At 42.3% G+C, this 21,195-nt stretch overlaps 1 protein-coding gene across 1 annotated transcript in view; it reads right to left on the reverse strand.

Annotated features, from left to right (window-relative positions):
• The window catches only part of MKLN1 (muskelin 1), a 102,762-nt gene that overhangs the window by 50,249 nt on the left and 31,318 nt on the right, over nucleotides 1-21,195 (reverse strand). The window contains exons 6-9 of the mRNA XM_036400521.2: nucleotides 18,990-19,182; nucleotides 11,769-11,846; nucleotides 10,558-10,623; nucleotides 2,410-2,522 (exon numbers count right to left, since the gene is read on the reverse strand). Of these exons, the coding sequence (XP_036256414.1) occupies nucleotides 2,410-2,522; nucleotides 10,558-10,623; nucleotides 11,769-11,846; nucleotides 18,990-19,182 (450 nt within the window). The remainder of the gene's footprint in view (nucleotides 1-2,409; nucleotides 2,523-10,557; nucleotides 10,624-11,768; nucleotides 11,847-18,989; nucleotides 19,183-21,195) is intronic.

Raw genomic sequence — 21,195 nt, forward strand, 5'->3', positions numbered from 1 at the left:
TTCCAGATCTGTTTGGGAAAAAAAAACAAAACCACAACCCATTGCTGGTTTCTAGTGATGTAAGTACAGCAGCTGGCAGCTCACTGTACCTCAGAAAGTCACCAAAAACCTAAATTATACTTCAGGATGCCTCCTGAACACTGCTGAATGTATCACAGAATCATGGAATGCTTTGGGTAGGAAGGGACTTTTAAGCCCATCCAGTGCCACCCCTTGCTGTGGTCAGGGACACCTTCCACTGTCCCAGGGTGCTCCAAGCCCTGTCCAGCCTGGCCTTGGACACTTCCAGGGATCCAGGGGCAGCCACAGCTGCTCTGGGTAATCTGTGCCAGGAACTCCTCACCCTCCCAGCCAGGAATTCCTTCCCAATATCCCATCTAACCCTGCCCTCTGGCACTGGGAAGCGATTCTCCCTTGTCCTGGAACACCATGCCTTTGTCCCAAGTCCCTCTCCAGCTCTCCTGAAGCCCTTTTAGGCACTGGAAGGGGCTCTGAGCTCTCTCTGGAGCCTTCTCTCCTCCAGGTGAGCACCCCCAGCTCTGCCAGCCTGACTTCAGAGCAGAAGTGCTCAAGTCCACACCATGGAAAACTGTTGAGCTTCTCATCCACCAACACCCCAAGTTCTCCTCCTCCCTGGGGCTGCTCTTGGATCCATTCTCTGCTTGGCCTCTATCTGCTCTTGGAATTGCCCCAGTCCATGTGCAGGACCTTGCACTTGGCCTTGCTGAACTCCACAAGGCTCACAGGGGCCCCACCTAATAAGTTTGTCACAGAGAGTCCTTCCAGAATTCCCCTTCCAAAAGCCATGTTTCTCCACTCTTCTCACAATTAAATACATCTCTTCTTGAAAACTCCTCACACGTTCAGCAAGTCTCCACTTTTTAAAAATTCCTCTTTCTTCCTATCCTTGCTAGACCCTTCCCAACTTCCATCTGAATTTCCTGAACGTCCATAACACTCTGCTAACACTTTTCCCTCCAAAATCCCTTTATAATCATTTAATCACACAAAATCACAACTCTTCTACTGTGTCTCCTCCACGGCTCTCCTTTTGTGCATTCCTCCTTTCTCCCATCCCAGCCAGGCCTCCTAAGCTTTAGAGAAACTCAACTGGATGTGACACGACCCCAGCAAGAAGGAAATGCATCCCTTAAACACCAGACTGACCCACACTGGTTTGTGCAGGAAGAAAGCACAGCAGCCCCTTTTTGACTAAACAGTACATAAATATAACAATTTTACGTCTCCACAGCTCTGTTATGACAGAAACCAGAGTATCACATTCAGTTTTGTTATTGCCCATTTTGTAAAGGATGTTCCAATCGGTAAGTACATGACACAGAGATTCAAGGGCTACAGGAAATGCCTATGACTTTTTTTTTTTTTTTCCCCAGCTCAGGCTATTTGTCCTACTTGATCACAATCTCTAAAAAAGCTTTGCTATGAAAAAAAATGAGAATATTAAACTGTTATTTAATCTGGTAAGGAAGCTCACAAAATTAGCCATGACAAGAAACTGAGAAATATAAATGAGAAACAAGATGTTTTTATACTGTTTGCAAATAGCTGAGGAAATCAACTCCTGAATTTATCAAAAATGGTGGGATATCAAACTTTTCATACCTCCAAGAAGAGGCGGCATGTATTTTCTCTGACAAACAAGTAATGAACACAAAATACAATAACCACACAAAACTTGAAGATGTACAGTGAAATGAATTACAGAAGCCAAAGGTCTTGGACATTTTTTGTCTGGTCCTACAACCCAAGCAACATTCATTTCAGGTTTCATACGTCAAATACTGAGCAAAACAGGCCAAGGAAAATGGTTCAAATGAATTCCATGAAAGCTCTCGGGGTTGTGCAGCCTTTGGCAGTAACCCCTGTCCTCTAGATTTCCATCTGGTAGTTGTCCATTTCTATTCATTTTTGACAGAAGCTAAAAAAATAAACAATTGGTTTCTGAAGCTCAAACACCAGGATCAGGTCTGAAATGTTCATTAGCAAGTTCTTGGAAGCTTCCAGTGGGAGGTGTCCCTGCCCATGGCAGCAGGGCTGGAACTGGATGATCTTTAAGGTCCCTTCCAACCCAAAACATTCTGTGATAAGTCTGGTAGTTCAGTCACACAAAATTATTTAACTCGTGCTCTACTTGCTGAGCTGATTTTTTGGCCGATCATTTCTGCTTTTGAGAAATAAACCTTTCCCCTCCAGGAATCTTAGCACTTCAAAGCCACCTCCAGCTCATCTTTTCCCCATGTAAACATTTCAAAAGTCTTCAGAACTTGAAGGTCTGAACTTTGTGGCTCTCACTCTTATACTGCACTTCAACACAAGTACTTTAGGAGGGGCATTTTTGAGGGCAACCATTGATGTATTTTTAAAAATATGGATGTTTGCAGAACTTACCTCTTTCTCTGTATCCCTGGATATACAGGTCCACTGGTTTTCCTTCACACTGTATGCCCAGAAGTCAGCCAGATCCTGAGTTCCATCCCAGCCACCAAACAAATAAACAGTTTCTATTAAAAAAAAAAAAAAAGTTAATTTTATTTTAAAAAGAGAATGTGTTTAAACAGGCTAATACCTACAAAACATTTGTGACAGAGACAAACTATCAGAAGATAAATTTAAACTCTTTTTTTTACTTAAAACACCACTGCTCTTTGAATGGAACTAGTCATCAACACAAAAATATGGTTTGGTTTAGTAATGGAAGATTTTAGGATTGATAGACAGCCAATTCTCAGAGTCATTTTCTATTTCCACATTTACATAAGAGGCAATCAAACCCACAGCCTTCTGATTAAAATTCCAGACAGACAAATGAACAATATTTAACATTTTGGATCCTGTGCATGTAGTCTATCAATGACATCTCATCCTGTGCCCTGTTTGGTGCAGGATTTATACATCAACAAGATTTTAGAGATAGGAGCAGCCAAGTTTTTCTGTTTAGTCCATCCCTTAGATAGAAAAATCAAGTACAAAATCCTCTTCAAGGGAAATGTCTTGCATAAAGTAGCTTGCCCAAAACCAGTGAGTACAAGAGTCACAAATTTAAGTAAGTGTTTCAGGGCTGTCACCTCAAACCCACAACTCCTCTGTGTGCAGCAAGTTCTAAGGCTTCCCAGACTCACTGATAAAGCCAGATGAAGCCTTTGAAAAGGGGAAGCATTTAAGAAAGGAGTTTCTGTTCTGCCATGGAGAGATAACCAAACTGCTCCCATTATAGAAACAGCACTATCTGGTCTCAAATTCTAAAAATATTTCATTTTTAGACTGCATTAAAACAGAACACAAAGCCAAGCCCAAGAAGAACAAGCTCCTCAAGACTTGCAGAGCTTTGAAAAACTCCTTTAAAATCCACAAACCACTTCTATTATGGAGGTAATGGCCAATTTTTAATCCAACACCAATTAAAGCACGGAGTTAGAGCACGATTATAAAATGGGACTAGTCCCTGACCCTTACCTACCATCAGGATAGTGGTCATCACCATGGAAAGGTTACCCTGGTTCATTAACTTTAATTACCCTTCCTCCTGGACTCAGGGCTCCCAGTGTTCCCTGCAAAGAGCAGGTCCCTTTGTGCGCATAAATTCTCACAGCTCACAAAACCCACATTACCACAACAGCTTCATTGATAGCCGAGAAAAATAAAAGATTTGGCACCAGCTAAAAATCCTACTGGGGCCTTGCCAAAATGTCAGGCCTGCCTGGAAAGGCTTTGTTGGCTCACATGAAATTTAATAGCAAACCTGAATGACTCTGATGAAAACTCAGATTTTGGAAGTTACCTAACTTGGGCTGACAGAATTAAATGTGAGCACTGAGAGAGGAGCACGAGCACCCAGCTGGTGCTGAGCATCCCCAGAGCAACACCCTGAACACAACTGGACATGGACTCTGTGCCAGAACCATTTTTCATCATGAAGTAAAACTGTAGCTCACATGAAAGAAAGGCTCCATCACTATCTAGACCCAAGGAAAATAATTTTTTGTTTATTGCCTTATTGCAGAAGTATATACATATTTTAGAGGAAGGTTCCATGTTTTAAAAGGAATATTTCTTAATGCATAAATGCATCTGTTGCTGGTAATGTCAAGTAAATAATTTTTTATAGTTCTCTGAAAATTTGTAATTGTTTTCCCATGGTATAAAGCAAAAAAATAGTTGTTTGGTGGTTTGTGGGATTGTTCTTGTTTAGTTGAGGTTGGGTTTGATTGTTTTGGTTTGGTTGGGTTTGTGTTTTTTGGGGACTTTAAACTTTTTTTTTTTTGAAGTCAAACTTCACTCTATTTCCCAACCAGTATCACTGTTTGTATTCTAGCTGTTAATCCAGATTTTATGGGAGGGGTTTTTTTTACACTCTGCATGCAGAGACCCAACCAGGACAGATATGAAAGGCCAATATTCAAAGGAGAGGACAGAGGCCACAAACCCCAGGCAGCAGCAGTGGGGCAGCCAAGCAGTCTCACTCCAATATAACTCTGGTAGCACTGGGGAACTCAAGGAGGAAAGGATCCTCCCTCTGCATCCAAGCAATATGGAACACAGCAAATTGATGCTGCTTTATTAAAGCAAGTCTCTATTCAGCTTTAGGAGCAGAGCAGGAGAATTTTCAAACCTAGCTGCAAGGCAACAAGAAAAAAACATGAAAGCAATTATATTTACCCAAAGCTTTCACCAGCTACGTTTAGGAAGTCAAATTTTTCCTCCAGCATCCTCAGCTTATTTCCTCTACATTTTTTTCTGAATACAAATTCAACACTTTTAATTAAATATGTTCTGTGAGTATTTCTAAACTGCTTGCTCAGTCAAAAATTTTTCTGTAATGTCTGAGCTCTTTTCTTCCCTTACTCTCTAGATGATTAAAAGGTGCCAGAGAAGTCCTCAAATTAGAGGATGTACATTCCCAACAATACACATATTTCCTGTCAATCTCTCCTTAATTTCTGTTTCTCAGAAAAGCAGCAGAGCAGCCTTCTCCAACCCATGAAATATCAAAATTCCTGGGGTGGTTTCAGTCCAGGTTCAGACACATTCTCAGGGACAGTTCTCTAACTCCTGTTATCTGCATTTTCTCCATGTGCTGAAATACTTGGTGGGATTTTGGTACAGGAGGTCTTCCTCAGTGAGTACATTCCAGTCCTGCTGACATATTTAACTATATTCTCTGGTCAAGTAGTATTTCCATGTCTCTGCTAGAACAGTTATCTAAGGAATATAAAAGAATTGTGGATCTACAGCACTTGTGCACAGTCCATCAGTCATCCCCCAAATCCCTCACAGGAGGGCTAACTTCAGCAGAGACCACATTGCCCAGGCAATTATTCAGTTATACTTTGTCCAAGGATGGACATTTCAGACTGCAATGACTAATTTACTTCATTACAATGTTTTCCCCCTAATATCAACCCCAACAGGATTTTCCCTTCCTGTCCTTTATCCTATCCCTCTGCTCCCCCCAGAATGGGCCTGGCTCTCTCCATGCTCTCACCAGTAGCTGAAGACAGCTCTAGGATCCTCCCATGAACCTTTTTCCTACCAGATGAACAAAAGTGGCTCCCTGAGCATCTCCTCACACATCACACGCTCCAGCCCTCATCACCTTGGTCAGTTCAGTTTGACACAATCCTTACTGTCCCAGAGACCCCAAACCAGGCACAGGACTGCAGATGTGTCCCCAAGTAACCAGAAGAGGAACATCACCCTCCCCTTTCCCTGCTGGCCGTGCTTGTGCTGGTACAGCCCAGCAGGAGAGGCCACAAGGACATGTTGATGATGCACACTCAGCTTCCAGAGTCTTGCAAATCCTTCCATGCAGTCAGTCCCCAGCCTGTCCTCCTGCACATCCAGCTGTCACATCCCAGGGGCGGGATCAGAAGCTCACAATGCTCTCCTGCAGCCCCCCTGGACTCATGGCCCTGCTCCCCATTTCATCAGCCACTGCCCTCACAGGCAGCTGCCAGCACAGACTTGCTGGACTATACTGGAGCATCACTGTCTCTACAGCTATGAAAGATTCCTCTCAGAAATAACAAACCAGCCAAGGTGTAAGATCTCTCAAAAGCCTTCTACAAAAGGATGTCACTTCTCCAAGCAGCACCCACACCTTTAGTTATGTGCCAGCAGTGCTGCCCACTTTGTGAGGAGCATTTAAGAGCACAAATATAAAACCAGCCTTAAATCTTCTTGCAGTATCACAGTCCTTGGGTTCTGAGCCACAGTTCAGCTGGATACAAGTTGGCTGAATACAAGGGGTTTTTTTAAGGATAGGCATACAGTCTCAAATGTGAAAGCCCCATGAAGTTGAGTAACCTCCAGGATTCAGCAGCTGTTTGTGTTTCAGAGCTTAGAAGCCATCTGTGTTTTGTTTCTGAGATCCCTTCATCCTGTACACAAGTCTTGTCTTTAAATATCTTATGGATAGCAGTGTTTTCCTCAGGCAAAACAGCATCCTTCATGTCTGCTGCTCTCTCTTCATCTTTTTCATCTTTCCATGCTGCTTTTGAAGGAGCCTTGTCATTTCTGCTGTGCTGCCCACGTACACAATGGGCACGCTGGGCCCAGTGCTCTGAATCTCCCTCTGTTCCCAACCTACAGATTTGTCCTCGTTTATCTAACGGAAGGAAGCAAACAGAATTCCTTCGGACGAAAGGAAAAGCAAAAATGATGTACAACCAAAATTACACAGCAGTTGCACTTCAGTGATAGAACAGAGGTACCACATCAATAAAGATCATTTCACTAATGTTTTCCCTCAAAAAATTGTTTCATTTGCCAAAGAGAAGAGAAATGGAGACAGAAGAAAAATCATCCTGGTTGCTTTGCTGTTATTTCTAAAGCAGGCTCTTGGGAAAACTTCAACATTTAAGAAAGCCTGATATAACACCAAATATCTTTTTTTTAATAGAATGATTTCTACATGGTCCCTATTTCTATTGTTGCCAAAACAATTACATGGCTTTATGGACTGTACTGTCATTCACTGTGTCTGCTCTGTAAGAGCAAAAGAGATCAATTCCACCTTGCCTATGGAATTATAAACCACATCTCCAAAACACAACACACATACTGTTCCTAAGTACCAACATTACTCCTTAAAACTTGCTTTTGGCAATTCACTTACCCATTCCCTCTTCCAGAATAAGCACAGGAATTGTGAAACATGTGGCATATCTGACCCATAAGGAGGCCAGGGAGGGCAGACACAAAGAGCTGTTAATAAGGAACCAGTGCCAGATGCTGACACCCTCATCCAAAACTGCATTAGGGTTCAATTCCCTGGGAACACAGTTCTGCACAAGCCTGAGTGTTACTGCCCCAGTATTTCCCCAGGGCCTACACAAATAGCTTCTCATGCCTGACATGCAGCACACAACACTGTGTTCTTGTGTACTTTTGGGGTTGTTTGGGGGATAATTTTGTTTTAATCTATGTACCTGGGTTGCAACTACTCAAATACTTCCCCTTCCTTGTAGAAAAGCAGAGAGAACTCTCCAGCCTCCCACATGGAGAGCTGCATGAGAAATGCACCTTGCAGGGAAAAGCAGGAACCACAGGAGCTTTCTGTTTTCATTTGCAGCCTAAAGCTTTAAAGTACCTACCAGTGGTTTCAGCTGTAACTGTGAATTTTTCTTCGTTTATGTTTCTGCACATGTATACAAATCCAACTTCCTAATTCTCCCATACAGAGTCATTCCAGTCTCAGTGTTAATGTGATTAAAATGATGGAGGATATTGTGGGAATCACTAACTTCCCATTTTTAATTTCTCTTTTTTTTTTTTAATACAGGAAGACATCAAGCTGCATTCTCAGTTCTGCATCCCACAATGCCTACAGTTCCATTTCAAACTGCTTTAAGGGATTTCCAAAGCATCAGGAACACTGCACTTACTCAGTCAGCTGTGGCAGGTATTAAGAACAGGAGTACCAGATGGAAATGAGCTCCAGCACAAGTTTCTGGCTGCCAGCAGAGATGTTAAATTCTCTTTCAGTTACTTTCAGCCTACTCTAAGTGAAAGATAAACCATGCTAAAAGGCAGTTTAGACCAAGCTAATCCACGTTCCACCCAAAACTGATAAACAAAGTCTCAGTGACTCCATGCACCGGCAGCAACTTAACATCTAGTTCAGCTACTCACCAGCCCATATCCTCTACCTTGACACCAGCACCTGCATCCAGCAGGCTCAGTACTATTAAATTAGAATTATTCTTCTAGTCAGTAATGAGTGGTTAAAATCTCTTTGAGGTTATTCAAATTCCTGAACCATTTATAGTTCATCTATAGCTGTGGCAGGTCTGGACATCAGAGATGAAAATTTGATTCCAATACTTAATTCTACATGATCTGAAACTTCAGAATCTCCTTGTAAGTATGATTTTTGCTGTTTCACTTCACTTCCAAAAGATTCAAGTTGAAGAAAATACTGATTTTTGAGAAGGACCTAACTCCTCTAAAAGGAGTGCAAAGTGAGATGATTTTTCTTCAGTTACCAAAGTCTTCTGAAAAAAACCCACTCAGCAAGTGTGTGAGTAAGGAGGGAGGATGTCTTTGAAGGGAAGAGTACACCACTGCTCCTTTTTCCATTAGCACTGGATCTGTCCAAGGTTAGCCAGGGAGCTTTCCAGCTCCGGTCTGTAAAACACATCCTGACATAACTGGCTACATTCCCACCAGCTCATTAAACTCCACCTATATTCAAAAGGAAAACTCCAGCAATCAGCAATGGGAAACAGCCCCAAGAACTTCCCCTGGCCTGTCACGAGCTAAATTAAATGGCAAAACTGATCATCTCAAAAACATTTCAGCTTTTACAAGCCTCAGTGGACCTGGATGCAAAACTGAGAGCAACTTCCCAAACAGCCCACAGGGAAATTTTGGGAAGGTATCCCACCACCTGAAAGTAGAGCTACAGCAGGAAAGAACCACCATAAGGGGAGGAGATCCAGGACTCCACCTCTGTGGGTACTGTCCAGCCACTTTTATGCAAGTAAAACAATTAAAATAAAATTTTTAAAATGTATATATTTGATAATTTATATTATAATGTATAATATACATACATACATTGATAATATAATGTATTATACACATATTTCCATAAATAATATAAATATTATTATAGATTAAATACACACATGTATCAAATGTATCTATAATACATATAAAATGTATCGAGAAATATTAAAAAATATCTGGATGAGTTTCACTGCCTTGTTAAAGCAGAGTGAAACTGAAGTCAAAGGCAGAGCTGACAAGCTTACTGGGACTTAGAGAAGAGCAATGGAAAGGAAGGCTCACACTACCATGGATATTTTATTTTCAGGAGGTGTGCAGGACTATCATTTCCAAGTTGACAAGGATCATGTTTCTTCCACGCTCTTGTGAAACACTCACTGCTAATTCCCGAGGCCACTAGGGAGCGTCCCCAGCCTCTGCATAGACAAACACCAGCAAATCCTCCAGCAGTGTTTTGTTCTAATCAATCTCAAACCTCTCCCAGCAAATGAAAGAAGTTTACTCCCCTACACCAAATAACTTGAGTGCTTCCTCCAGTGCAGTAACTACTCTGAGCAGAAGCCAGAGGCAGCAGCTACTGCTGCATTTTTGCTTGTTCACCATGACTTAGCAAATTACTCTGGAAGGTCCTGTCCTGTCACATGCTCTGTCCCCGTCCTGTGACCACGACAGATATGGCCATGGGCACTTTTTTGCCAGCTCCTTCAATGCCACCCTATATTCCTGTCCAATACCCACGCCCTGATTTTGTTTCTCCCTTCCCAAGAACAATCCTTTCACTCACACAGCAAAGACTCGGGCAGATGCTTTCCTTATTTTAGTAAGGACTGACGTAGCGCAGAAATCTGATTAAGTAACAGACAAAGATATAAAAAATTATGCAGAACAACAATCACTGGAACTGCTCCTGATACACCACCCCACTTTCTTTTCTCTGTATGTTCTCTGAAACAGAGGCTGAGCCATTCCTTAAACTGCTACAAGAAACGTTTTTGCAAAAGATGTCTAAAGAATTATATTTAACAGGAGTTTCTAGAATTATATTTAACAGGAGCTTCTTGCACGCTGTGGGAATTAGAAGCCACTCCAACCAAAATACAAGGAATGTTTCAACACATCAGATCTATTGCTTGAGCACAGTCTGTATAAGATAAGGGAAATTATTTTCCCTAATTCTCTAATTCTCTTATTCTCTAATTTAAACTGAGGAGCTAATTCTCTTCTCTTATTTGAATTCCTGCTCTAAGATGGTAGGAGGAACAAAAAATTAAAACCAATTGCTCTTGTCTTAGTTAAGACAAGACAATAGCTAAGACATAACACAGAATTATTAGGGAAGAAGGATAAAGGCAGCTGGGATATAGATCCAGAGAGGAAGCAGAACCTTTAATCCAACTATTAGAAAGTGCAATTCTTTTTTCCTCAAAACCTGAAGCTAACACAGTGTCTGAAGAAAAACACATTTGCATATTAATCTGGAAAAAAAAAGATTAAATAATTTAGTTAAGAAATGTAACAACTACTCACCTGTCTGCACATCTATCACCATCTGATGGCCACCTCTCATCCCTGGCCGACTGTCTTCCCCATCACCTTCAGAAAAAGAGGGAAGGGAGAATTTTCCATTTTAAGATTTTTAAACCAAAGAAAGGTACAGCCTCAACATGGAAGCAGAGGAACTGAGTAACTCACCCTTCCTTAAACACTAGCACATCACTTTTTTCCAAGTAATATCTTTTGTGCATTATAAAACTGTACGAAGTTTTATACTGAACTAGCTGGTGATTGACAGTACAGAGAGCAGAAGTGAATACTGCAACTCTCTGCCTTGGAGAGGAGCTACAACGTTCCTGACACACTTGGTGCACACAAAAGAGCTCTGAGATGTCCTTGCAGCTCTCCAGAAGGGATGACACAGTCACCCTTTGGCTCCCCTTCCATCTCTCCACACCTGAGAGCTGCCTGAGGGCTGAGCTGTGAGATACTCAAATGGCAGGGAAATGAACCCCTGGGATGGGAACAGGAGGTGATGCAGACCACAGAGCACAGCCAGCTTTGCACCAGCTATTCTCACATATAAGGGAATTCCAACTGTCCAATTAAAGCAGCTTTCCAACCACCTTACGTATCTTAAGCATTCAGGACAGGTGACACAGATAACCTCTCCCAAGGGGCTTGGGGACAGTGCTGCACACTTGGCAATTGTCACCTTGGATCCTGCATTTGCTCTGTGACAGTGATTTTTGTACTCTGCAGTTAAGGATGCTGCTACAAGTCTCCTCTCAAGGCAGACAGGAATGGAAAAGATTCTGCAGTTTGGATTTACTGTGTAACAGATCGGGGCTTCAAAAGATGCACCTCATTTAAAATACTCCCTGTTGAGATAATGTATTTATTTGCCAGCTCCTCAGTTTAAATTGAACTTACATCAACTCCATGTGCTATATCCAGTAACACAGATAGCTGTTCTCATGTTTAACCAATATTCTGGGATTTGTTACCAAACTGATGATCTGTCCTTGAAGTTACAGCTAGTATTCCTACAGTGATCCTTACTCATCCAGAGGACAGGCTGAATTTCACTGAATTTGCAGACAAATGCAACTTTTTCAGAGAAGAAACCATTCCCTAAAACTCTCCTAGAGGAGACTTTCTTGCATCATTCTCTTGCTCCATATTCTCAAAGGAACAAGACAGAACTGGCAGTACATGAGTTCTATCTTAAGAAATGTCCTTACCTTTGGTGCTTTTGGGGATAATCTGCCCCCAGCGAGGTTTGTACTCTTGCTGACTGATATACTGATTGAACAAGCCATCTGCAAAACAAAAATTTTGCTGGATAAAACATTTATCCTTCCATTTTAGCAAAATCACTATTAAGGTGGTAACTTCAGCCTAACTCAATCCAGTATGCCACTCCAAAGCCTCCATTTTCAGTGAGTTCTCCATTATGTGTCAGTTAGTTTGTTAAACTTTTGTTAGTTTGTTAAACTTTTGTTAGTTTGTTAATGAACTAAATGTGCGAGCACTAAAATAAAAAGAATACTTGCTACTAGATCAATCAGAATTATCCAGTTTGCCTGCCAGGTCGTGCCAAGTGTCTATAAATCTCCAGTGTGGTGTATTTAATTAAGAATAGAATCCCTCCCCCTTATTTAAGCAAAAGGAAAGTTGCCAGTGCATATAAAATTCAACCATTTTGGTGCATGTTAAGTTAAAACTAGGTCAGACAGCATCTCTGGAGCTTCATCTGAGAAGGGAAGCAGAGCAGATTGTTTAAATGCTGTGATATGGGACAACCAAGTGCTGGATGAAAAACAAAACAAGAGTTTACATTCTCTTCAGAGAGTTAAGCAAGAAGAGCAACAGAGGAGGCGTTAGATCCTGGGCCAGATGTGCCAAGTGCAGCATTTCTGTGAGCAGCACCAGCTCCAGCATTTATCCACACTCCCCTTGCGCCCTCCACCTCTCAGCATCCAGAGGCAAATCCCTAATCCTGTTCCGATGGTAGCAGTCCATCACACAAACACCAATTTTCTGTAAAGGAGACTTGTAACACCCACACTCCCTGGGACTGCTCTCCAGTCTGGGAAGGGCTTAGCACGTGGGGAACTTGGTGCTTTTGTTCTTCAAATGACTCCTCTGAAACACCTACCTTACCTTCTGTAGCACAGCAAACTATGAGAGCACCTGAGCACTGTTTGCCTGGCTACATCCCTCCCATCACTCACCATCTCAACACACAAACTCTTCCTGGCAAATGTTTCTGCTCTATTAATGTATTAATGCACTGGAAGAAAAACAATAGGAATTTAATAATGATGAATGCCTCTGCTTATTTATACAAAAGCCCTTTGTAGGTATATAGGCAAAAAAGAATGATCCTTACTGAATGCATCCCTATTTATTTAGAAAAAGGTAAAAAATCTTTGTTAAACACGACACAAGGCTCAGAGAAAATTTTCAAGTGTTTCCTGGCATCCTGTACTTTGTCGTGACTGAAATCCAGGTTTTAATTAAAACCCAAGCCAGCAAGTATTTCCTGGGAGAAGATGAAAGCTCTATTTAGAGACCATCTAACAGGAAAACAAGGGCACTCAAGAGCTCCTGAAAAGTGATGAGTTTGGTCTGAAAATATAAAACTTCCATAAACTCAGCTGTGCAAGTTTTTCCAAATAAATACTCTGAAAACAGGGCAGATTTTACTTTCACCTCAGCAGCAAAACCAGCACACATGAGGTAATCGAGGAAAGCCAGAAGAAGTTTGCTCACCGTATGTAGAAGGAAAAGTGGTTTATTTTGGGTTTAATAGCAGGGCTCTTAACTCCCACTTCTTCAGCATTTATGAAGCTGGGACAACACACTAGAGGCTTGAAGCTTGAGATCTCAAAAATTGTGATTCAGAAAAGCCAGGCCTAATAGAACAAATGCATGTGCTGTAAGAAATCCCACAGTGACTCAGCCACAAACCCAGACAGAAATGCAGCTTTTTGGTTATCGTTACAGCCTTGGGTCTGCAAGACAGAAACCAAAACCGTATTTATCCCTATGGCAGCCAATAGATAATTGGACATAAATAGCTCAAAAGGATGAATTACACCACACAGGATCTGAAAGGGTGATTTAACCTCTCTCCCATGCTCTACACCCACAGGCTGCACTTGTCAAGATATGACACTTCTCCCCTACTGTGCCTTCGGCCTCTTTTAATAATGCTTCTCGTCTTCCATGGGACATTGGTTTGGAAATACTCCAGCTTGCTTCCCAGAAATGTTTCCTTCTGCTGGAAGCAGTTCCACATTCACTCTACTTGCATTGCAAACCAGCAGCAGCTTGTTTTGGAAGCTGAATCACCACCTGTCTGACACCACCAGGGAAAAAAAGGAGGATTTCTAGGTGGATTCTGTACCCGACGCCAGACCTACGCCAGCGCACTCCTTATGTTCCTTGTCAGGAGAGCACTGCTGACCAAAAGGTCTCCAAAGCTCCTGTGAGGCACTGAGGCTCACAGCTAGGCCTGCTCAGGTCTGTCAGCTGTTCCCAATGAAACAGGAGTTTAAAATAAATTTCAAGACTCTTGTCAAAAAAAAAAAAAAAAAAAAAAAAGAAAAAAGCGCTGAGTGGAAGTTTTTAAATGAAGTGTTTTCTGTCACTCCGGAGACCTCTCACTTCAATGTCCATGTTTACTAAAATTACAGCCAAAAAAACAACTTTGTACTATTTTCAAGCCCTTTGCAGTAAGCCATGACGCATTTTGGATGTAACAACACGAAGTTCACCGTGATTAAAGCTTGGTAAATTCTGCCTCCCTGATAAGCCAAGTCTTGATTTTGCCAGCCAACTGCAGGTTACCCAGAAAGGATTACGACAAACATTGCGGACAAAAATATTTAACTTGCTGAAGCCAATCAGGAGCAAATTGTATAAAGTTTAGGGGTTTTTAGACAACACACATCTCCAGGTAAGGCTGCTGAAATCTGTTCACTTCACTGCCAATGGCTCAAAAACCTTCAGAGTGACATTAGCCCATAATTTCTGGGAGCTGGGGTTTGAGGTTTTTGAGATTTTTCTCCAACCAAAGAAAAGCAGCCAAAATACCTAAACAGCCTTAAGGCTTTTTGAGTCACAAACTACCTTCTAAAGAAAACCTGAAGGAGAGAAAGATTCTACCAGATAAAAATCCAGACAATCCTTGACAATTTCCTCAAGACTTGGGAGAAAGAAGGAAACATACAATTTTTTTTCCAGCCTCTGAGCTGTAATATTTTCCTGCACTTTGTTCTTCATAAAAATGAAACAAGGTTTGCTCTCAAATCCATGTAAGTTATCCTACTTCTACACAAACCCCTACCATTTACTTCCCAGAGGCTTTGGATCCCTAGCCAGCCTCTCTCCTCCATGTATCCCAGTATACAGAACAGCTTCCTCAGAACTAAATCCAGACAATATTAAATGGTAAAATTCAGGTATACGTGTCTGTCTAGAGTTTCCAGGGGGAATACAATTGTTCTTGTGCCTCCTGTTCCTGTGAATCATGAGTTCTGGGAGACACTGGAGCCTGCAGGCTGCACATCACAACTTCTTGTTTGTCGCACAGAACTGACTTGTCACCAGATAAACACATGTCACATACTGACACGAGCAGTGCCAGAAGGAACACCTCTGTCCTGGAATACTAATGGGAAACAAGCAGTTCTTCCACCATTCCAAGCAGCTTTCCATGTCTACAGGAGCTGGGAGCAGTTCAACCAAGCAATTTGCACTCCACATACTCTCTGTAGGAATATTAAGCAGATTTTTTCCCTTCAATAATATCGGCCCGAAAGCTATAGGAATGGATCCAAATGTGAAGCATTTGAACCGAGTCTGTGAACCAGCTGAGATTTAGGGAACCTTTTCTTTTTGAGACGAAGTCAGGCAGCTGCCAGAGTTTCCATTTGCCCATTTTCTAAGTGTAACGCACAAGTCAAAAGAATCAGTGGGAAAAGTGTGGCTGCCTGCCACCGAGCTCTCAAAAGAAATCATCTGGTGATGTGAGGTGGAAGACAGCGTTCATCATTAGCAATGCAAAAGAACAAGAGTTAGCTCTGCCAGCACTAATTCTTGACCACCTACTCTTTTTCTACATGACTAAGCCTATGGAAATAGCCTGCGAGAGATGCAGAGCGTTGCACTTTGTCAATACCCACCACTGCAAATATCAGCCTCTCCAGAAGACATTTTAGGCTGAACTGAGTGTGCAGTATCTCTGTCAACCTCGCTGCACTTCTGTTTGTGCCTTTAAGGCAATGAACTCCCAGATCAGCAAGCGGTCAGGAGTTCACATATTCATGCCCAGTCTGCAACAGAACAGTTGCTCTTTGAACGATTTCAGGGATAATTTAAGGATCTGTATGTCTCAATTAACTCTACACTTCAGCTACACAGTACACAGACACAGGACTAAAGTTAATCCTCTTTTATTTGGAAAAACAACGCATCAGGCAGGAGTTCAGTGGTAAGAACACCCACACCTTAGAGACTAAGCAGCAAGCTACTGAGACTTCACAACAGAGCTGCTAGGAAAGTAAAATGATAAAAAAATCATCACAGAATGGCCTGGGTTGGAAGGGACCTGAAAAATAATCTGGTTCTAATCCCCATGCCATGGAGACAGGGACACCTTTCAGCAGAGCAGGCTGCTCAGAAAATGCTGGGGAGCTTGACAGATGCAGAACAGAGTAAGGACAGGTAACTGTGGAAGATCACAGGGAGCAGGAATACTGCAGGAGAACATGCTGAAGGCTGAAAACCTCCATTCCCATCCTACCAAGAAGAATCCAGCTGTTAAGCACCATTAATATTCAGCACCTTGACTGCCACAACTTCAAACAAATTGCTCCAGCTGCGGTTTTGAGGGGTTTTGTGGCTATCAGAAGAGGTTTGTCCTGCCCTCTCCCCCACCCCAGCCTGATCAGCTCCCTGTCTGGGTTGGCCATGTGGCAGCACGAGCACCAGTGCCAGGGACACAGTGTCCTGAGCAAGGGCAGGATTGACCCAGTTAGTGAAAACCTGCAGCGGTGTCAGCTTAAAGCAAATATGGGATGCAGCCTCGGTGTCTCGGGATAGATAGCACTTCTCTCCAAAGAGTGCTGGGAGGCGATAGAGCTTTAAATGGGTACATTTAAAGCTGAAGACAGCATAAAGAATGGCAGGAGGATGGGGGAAGGAAGGTTAATGTATTCCAAGACAAGCAAAATCATTAAGGATGACCAACAGAGCGATGGGAGATGCGCACACTGACATTTAACTTTAGCTAGCCAGGTGCTGGATTAAAATGAAGCAAAATAAACATCCCCATGCATATTTTTCTGTCCCTTAGAAGCAGTGACAAAACCTAATGATGCTCTTGAAGACTCTCCTGCTAAATTATCCACCGTCTGTTACTACCAAGACTTGCTGGAACTAAAAAAAGACTGATAAAACAAGCTGCAGCATATTCCTTCAGCTCACCTAAGTGATGCTGAGCCCCTCAGCCTCCAAAAAGGGATGTGATAACAAAAACCAGGGAAGGAGGATTATCCACATCAAATCTGACAAGAAACAAGTGTCTGTCAGGCAGAACAATACAAGACCTACAGTTTCCTACCAGGCCAGTCCTTTGCCAGTATTTCCACACCTGGAAAAGCAGTGCACTGCTGAGAGCAGCCCCACTCTCAGCAAACATTAAGTAGTAAAAGAAATTAAAATATAAGAGCTCAAAAAATGAGGCTAAAAACATGCACTTCATTCGCACCTAAGACAAAAATTCCATTTTTGAGAGTACTTTTTCAGCACATTCTAAGACTTTGAGTGAAATTCCATTCAAGAAATCATTTCCACTCCAGCCTGCAATGAAGTGGAAAGAGGACAGCCTCCAGGCACTGAGATTAAGCCATGGCCAAGGCAGCAGAGCGAGGCAATGATAAAATCATCACCATCAGCACTCAGCACTCCTCTGGCTGCTGCTGCATCATGGTGGGCTCATCAGCTCCCTCCAGGCACTCGTGTCTTTGAGACACACACAGAAACAGCTCCCTGCTGCTTTTCCAGCCTGCAATCCTCCCTTGCCCTTACGATTCAGGAGGAAGCTGCCAGTTGCAAAATGCCCCTGCATTGCAGGAAGCTGTTCACACTCCCAGCCCAGCCAACACTCCGCTGTCTCGGGAGGGTGAGGATGAACGTGGCAATTCTCAGTCTCAACACTTGTAGCTGCTCTTGGAGCTCAGCACAGGGCAGGTCTCCACTGCTCTGTCTGAAGAGAAACCTTGAGCCAAACCCATAGAAAACTATTTACTGCAGTTTTGGAAGACCTGTTGCAATAAGCTCCTTAAAACTGTGCTCAGTTGAACAGCTTAGTCACAAAAAGATGGTGGGTTTTCATGGAAGACAGCCCTTGATTTCCAAGCTATCATTTCTGTCACATTCTGAGAAGCACTTCCAGCTTGAGTGGTACAAACCACACTGATGGGAGTCAAGCAGGTACACTGGCATCTTTCCAAAGGTATTACAAAATGACTGATTAGCCCAGAATTAAAGAATAATATCTCTGGTGCCAGCTACCCATGAAATTGGTTGACTAAGTCCCTAACTCCACTGGCATCAGACACAAAGTTTTCCTCTTACACCAGCAAAAGTCTCCCATAACAAATGACTGCACAGAGTCAAAAAGCTCTACACCCACAGCCAAGAGCACCTCTGTTTTATCAGACTGCAATCCAAAACTGCTGCACAGGTCTTGAGAGTCACTTCAGTGCAACAGCTCCACTCTTTCTGTATCCTATTCGATCAAGACAGAGAACATCTCCCTCCTTTTAGGAGTTGAGAGCTGTTTATACACCCTGTTTTTAAGTAGAAAGCTTTCAAGCAAAATATTAATAGCAGTTCCAATGAAACTGACTGGCCTGCCAAGGTCCCACTCTGCAAAGGAAAACAGACTCTGCCTCCAGTCACTTCCACAGAATTGTCCAAGGATTATCTTCCCCATAAGCAAAGAGAGCATCCTCATTGAGACACAGCTGAAAACTTCTGCCTGAACACCAACTCAGTGGTGAGCTCCAAGCAGAAACCATGATCCAGATCACTACTGAGAACTCCAGTCTTTTGCTTCCCTGCTCACCATTCCAGTGACTTTCCTGACAGTTTAAGCCCACCTTCAGTTGCCAACACTTACATGAAGAACTTGTCTTTACCCACTCAAGTGCACCGCCTTGTCATCTCTGGGGGAAAGTGACTCCAAAAGTAGCAGCAATAAGAGATTTCATGAATTTTTATCCCTCATCACACACACACTCACAAGTCCAAAAGCTGACAGCACACCAGAAATGAAACAACACATGGACCTGCCAACTCTACTACTAAGCACACTAACATTCAAAAGAAGGTAACATTTCAATGCACTTTTTTTCAAGCTAATGAATCACTTCCTCTGATTCTCTTACCATTCACAGCTTTTTCTATCAGCTCTTCACAAGCATCGAAGTCCCCCTTCAACACCAGCTTGTCGTGCAGGTCTGTCAACATGGGGTGCTCCAGAGCAATCTTGGTTTTCTTCTGCAGCGACTCGAAAGCCTCGGTGTAGTTGTGCTGCCGAAAATGCTTTAGGCAAAGGCGAATGGCTTCCTGTTCACGGTACTACTGGAACACAAGAAAACCTCTGAGACATGGAGATTCCTCCTCTGACCAGCACTGCTGGCAGCTACCTGTGAACCTGCCCAGAGACAGGATCTCTCATCCACGCCGCGCTAAGGACTCGCGGGCTCACGGAGGAAGGCTGTGTGAGAGATATTACAAGCTGTGCAGGCATTTACTTTCCAACAGTATAGAAATTATACAATTTGGTATCATCCAATTTAATAAGCATACAAGAAAGAGAGTGCATGGTGTCCCAGATCTCTGGGGTGACCATTATTTCCCCCCCATCTGCTTGGCCCTGCTGTTCGAGGCCTACACGAAGCACGGAGCAAGAAAAAGCCGTCGCTATCAGCATTACATAATTTGATTGTATGACTCTTACATAACAAAATAATTTAGAAGAGTAAGTAGGTCACAGCTTTTCTAGAAGCAGAAGGAGGAAAAAAAAAAAAAGCTGTGAGAATGGGAATACTTGCAATGACCAGCACTCCTGCCACGGAAAGGCAGAAGGCTGACCCCAAATCCTGTGGGTTTGTGAGGGTTTGGAATCACAGCACCAAGGATTTCTGTGCACGCCAAAGTTTTAACTTCTAAATATTCTCCTGCATCTTGAAGCAGAACCTCTGTTTTCACACCACGGATGGAGCCACAGCTGCCCACCTCCCACTCAGCTGTGGGAAGGGGTGAGAAAGGTGGAAGAAAACCCACGTTGGGTCAAACATCCTGGCACAGACACACGAGGGAGTAGTAAACTCTGAGTAAGAGCTACAATTTTCAAAGCTGCTAACAAGACGTATAAAAACCACAGATTTTTAAGTTGATAAGTAGCAGAAACACTTTATTTTAAATAGACTTTTCAATCCTAAATTCTAAGGCATTAAAAAAAAAAATCTCCATTTCCATCTTTAACACACAACTACTATGGTAAAAAGCAAATGTAACTTTAAGCATCTATAAGACTGATCAAATTACAGACAAAAGATTTTACTCCTAAATGGACACTACTGCTAAAAGTGAAGTTTATAGTATTCAAATGAAGAGAATATTTCTGAAAACCTGGAACTAACACTGACATTCAACAAAATTTAATGCTCTCAAAAGAATGGCTCGATAGCAAGAATCTCATAAACTGAAGCGGCTAAAAAGAAACACGGCCATGTGCTGTATTTTTAGTTCTTAATCCATCAGTATTTCACAGCTGCAAATAGCCAGAACTATGCATTTTTAGAAAACCAGTTCCCAGCCCACATAAAGGCCAAGGACATGTACCGATAAGAATGCAAGGCTGCAGCAAAGAATTATTAAAGTTAAAACAGTTTTACAGCACAACTGGCAAAAAACAACTCCTTTTTTTTCTTTCCAAGAGATGCCTAAGACACTCTCTAAGCAAATCTTCAGTTGCATGAGTCAAGGCCAAAACCAAATTAGATTTTTTTGTTCAAAGGGATAGCAAGCAAAAGGAGAGCTGCACACCAGTAACTACCAGCTTCTGCATTTTTAGATCCTCCAGATCAGACAAAAATCAGACAAAATTGAGACAGAGGATACCTCCCCCCTTTCACTGAGCCTCTCATGACTGATAGACCTGGCTTAGATAGCTAGGAATGACTTGGATGGAGTCTGGCCACTTGATGCAATATAAAAGTTTATATTCAAGTTTATATTCAAGTGACATCATGGTAGTACTTCAAAAGTTAAATGTAAAAACCTGCTTTAAGCAAAAAATATGTATAAAAAGTATATAAAAGGCTCCTTTTTAAATGCTGTCATACAGGTTTAAAGAGATGACAACCCAAATAATAGCTTTGATCTGAAGCTGTAAATAATTCCTATGGTTAAAAACGTAACAAGAGCAGGAAACTAAGACATCAACACTGTCAAATACACTCGTAGAATTAAAAATACTTATGTGCTCATTATCAGAAGTGGTACCCAGTGATCAAGTACTCCTTCTCAGGTGCTGAAGTATGTCCACTCCTCAGGAAAGAGGGGTAAGGCTGTTTGGAGGCAGTA

Source organism: Molothrus ater, chromosome 5, assembly GCF_012460135.2.
Source record: "Molothrus ater isolate BHLD 08-10-18 breed brown headed cowbird chromosome 5, BPBGC_Mater_1.1, whole genome shotgun sequence".
NCBI classification, from domain to species: Eukaryota; Metazoa; Chordata; class Aves; order Passeriformes; family Icteridae; genus Molothrus; species Molothrus ater.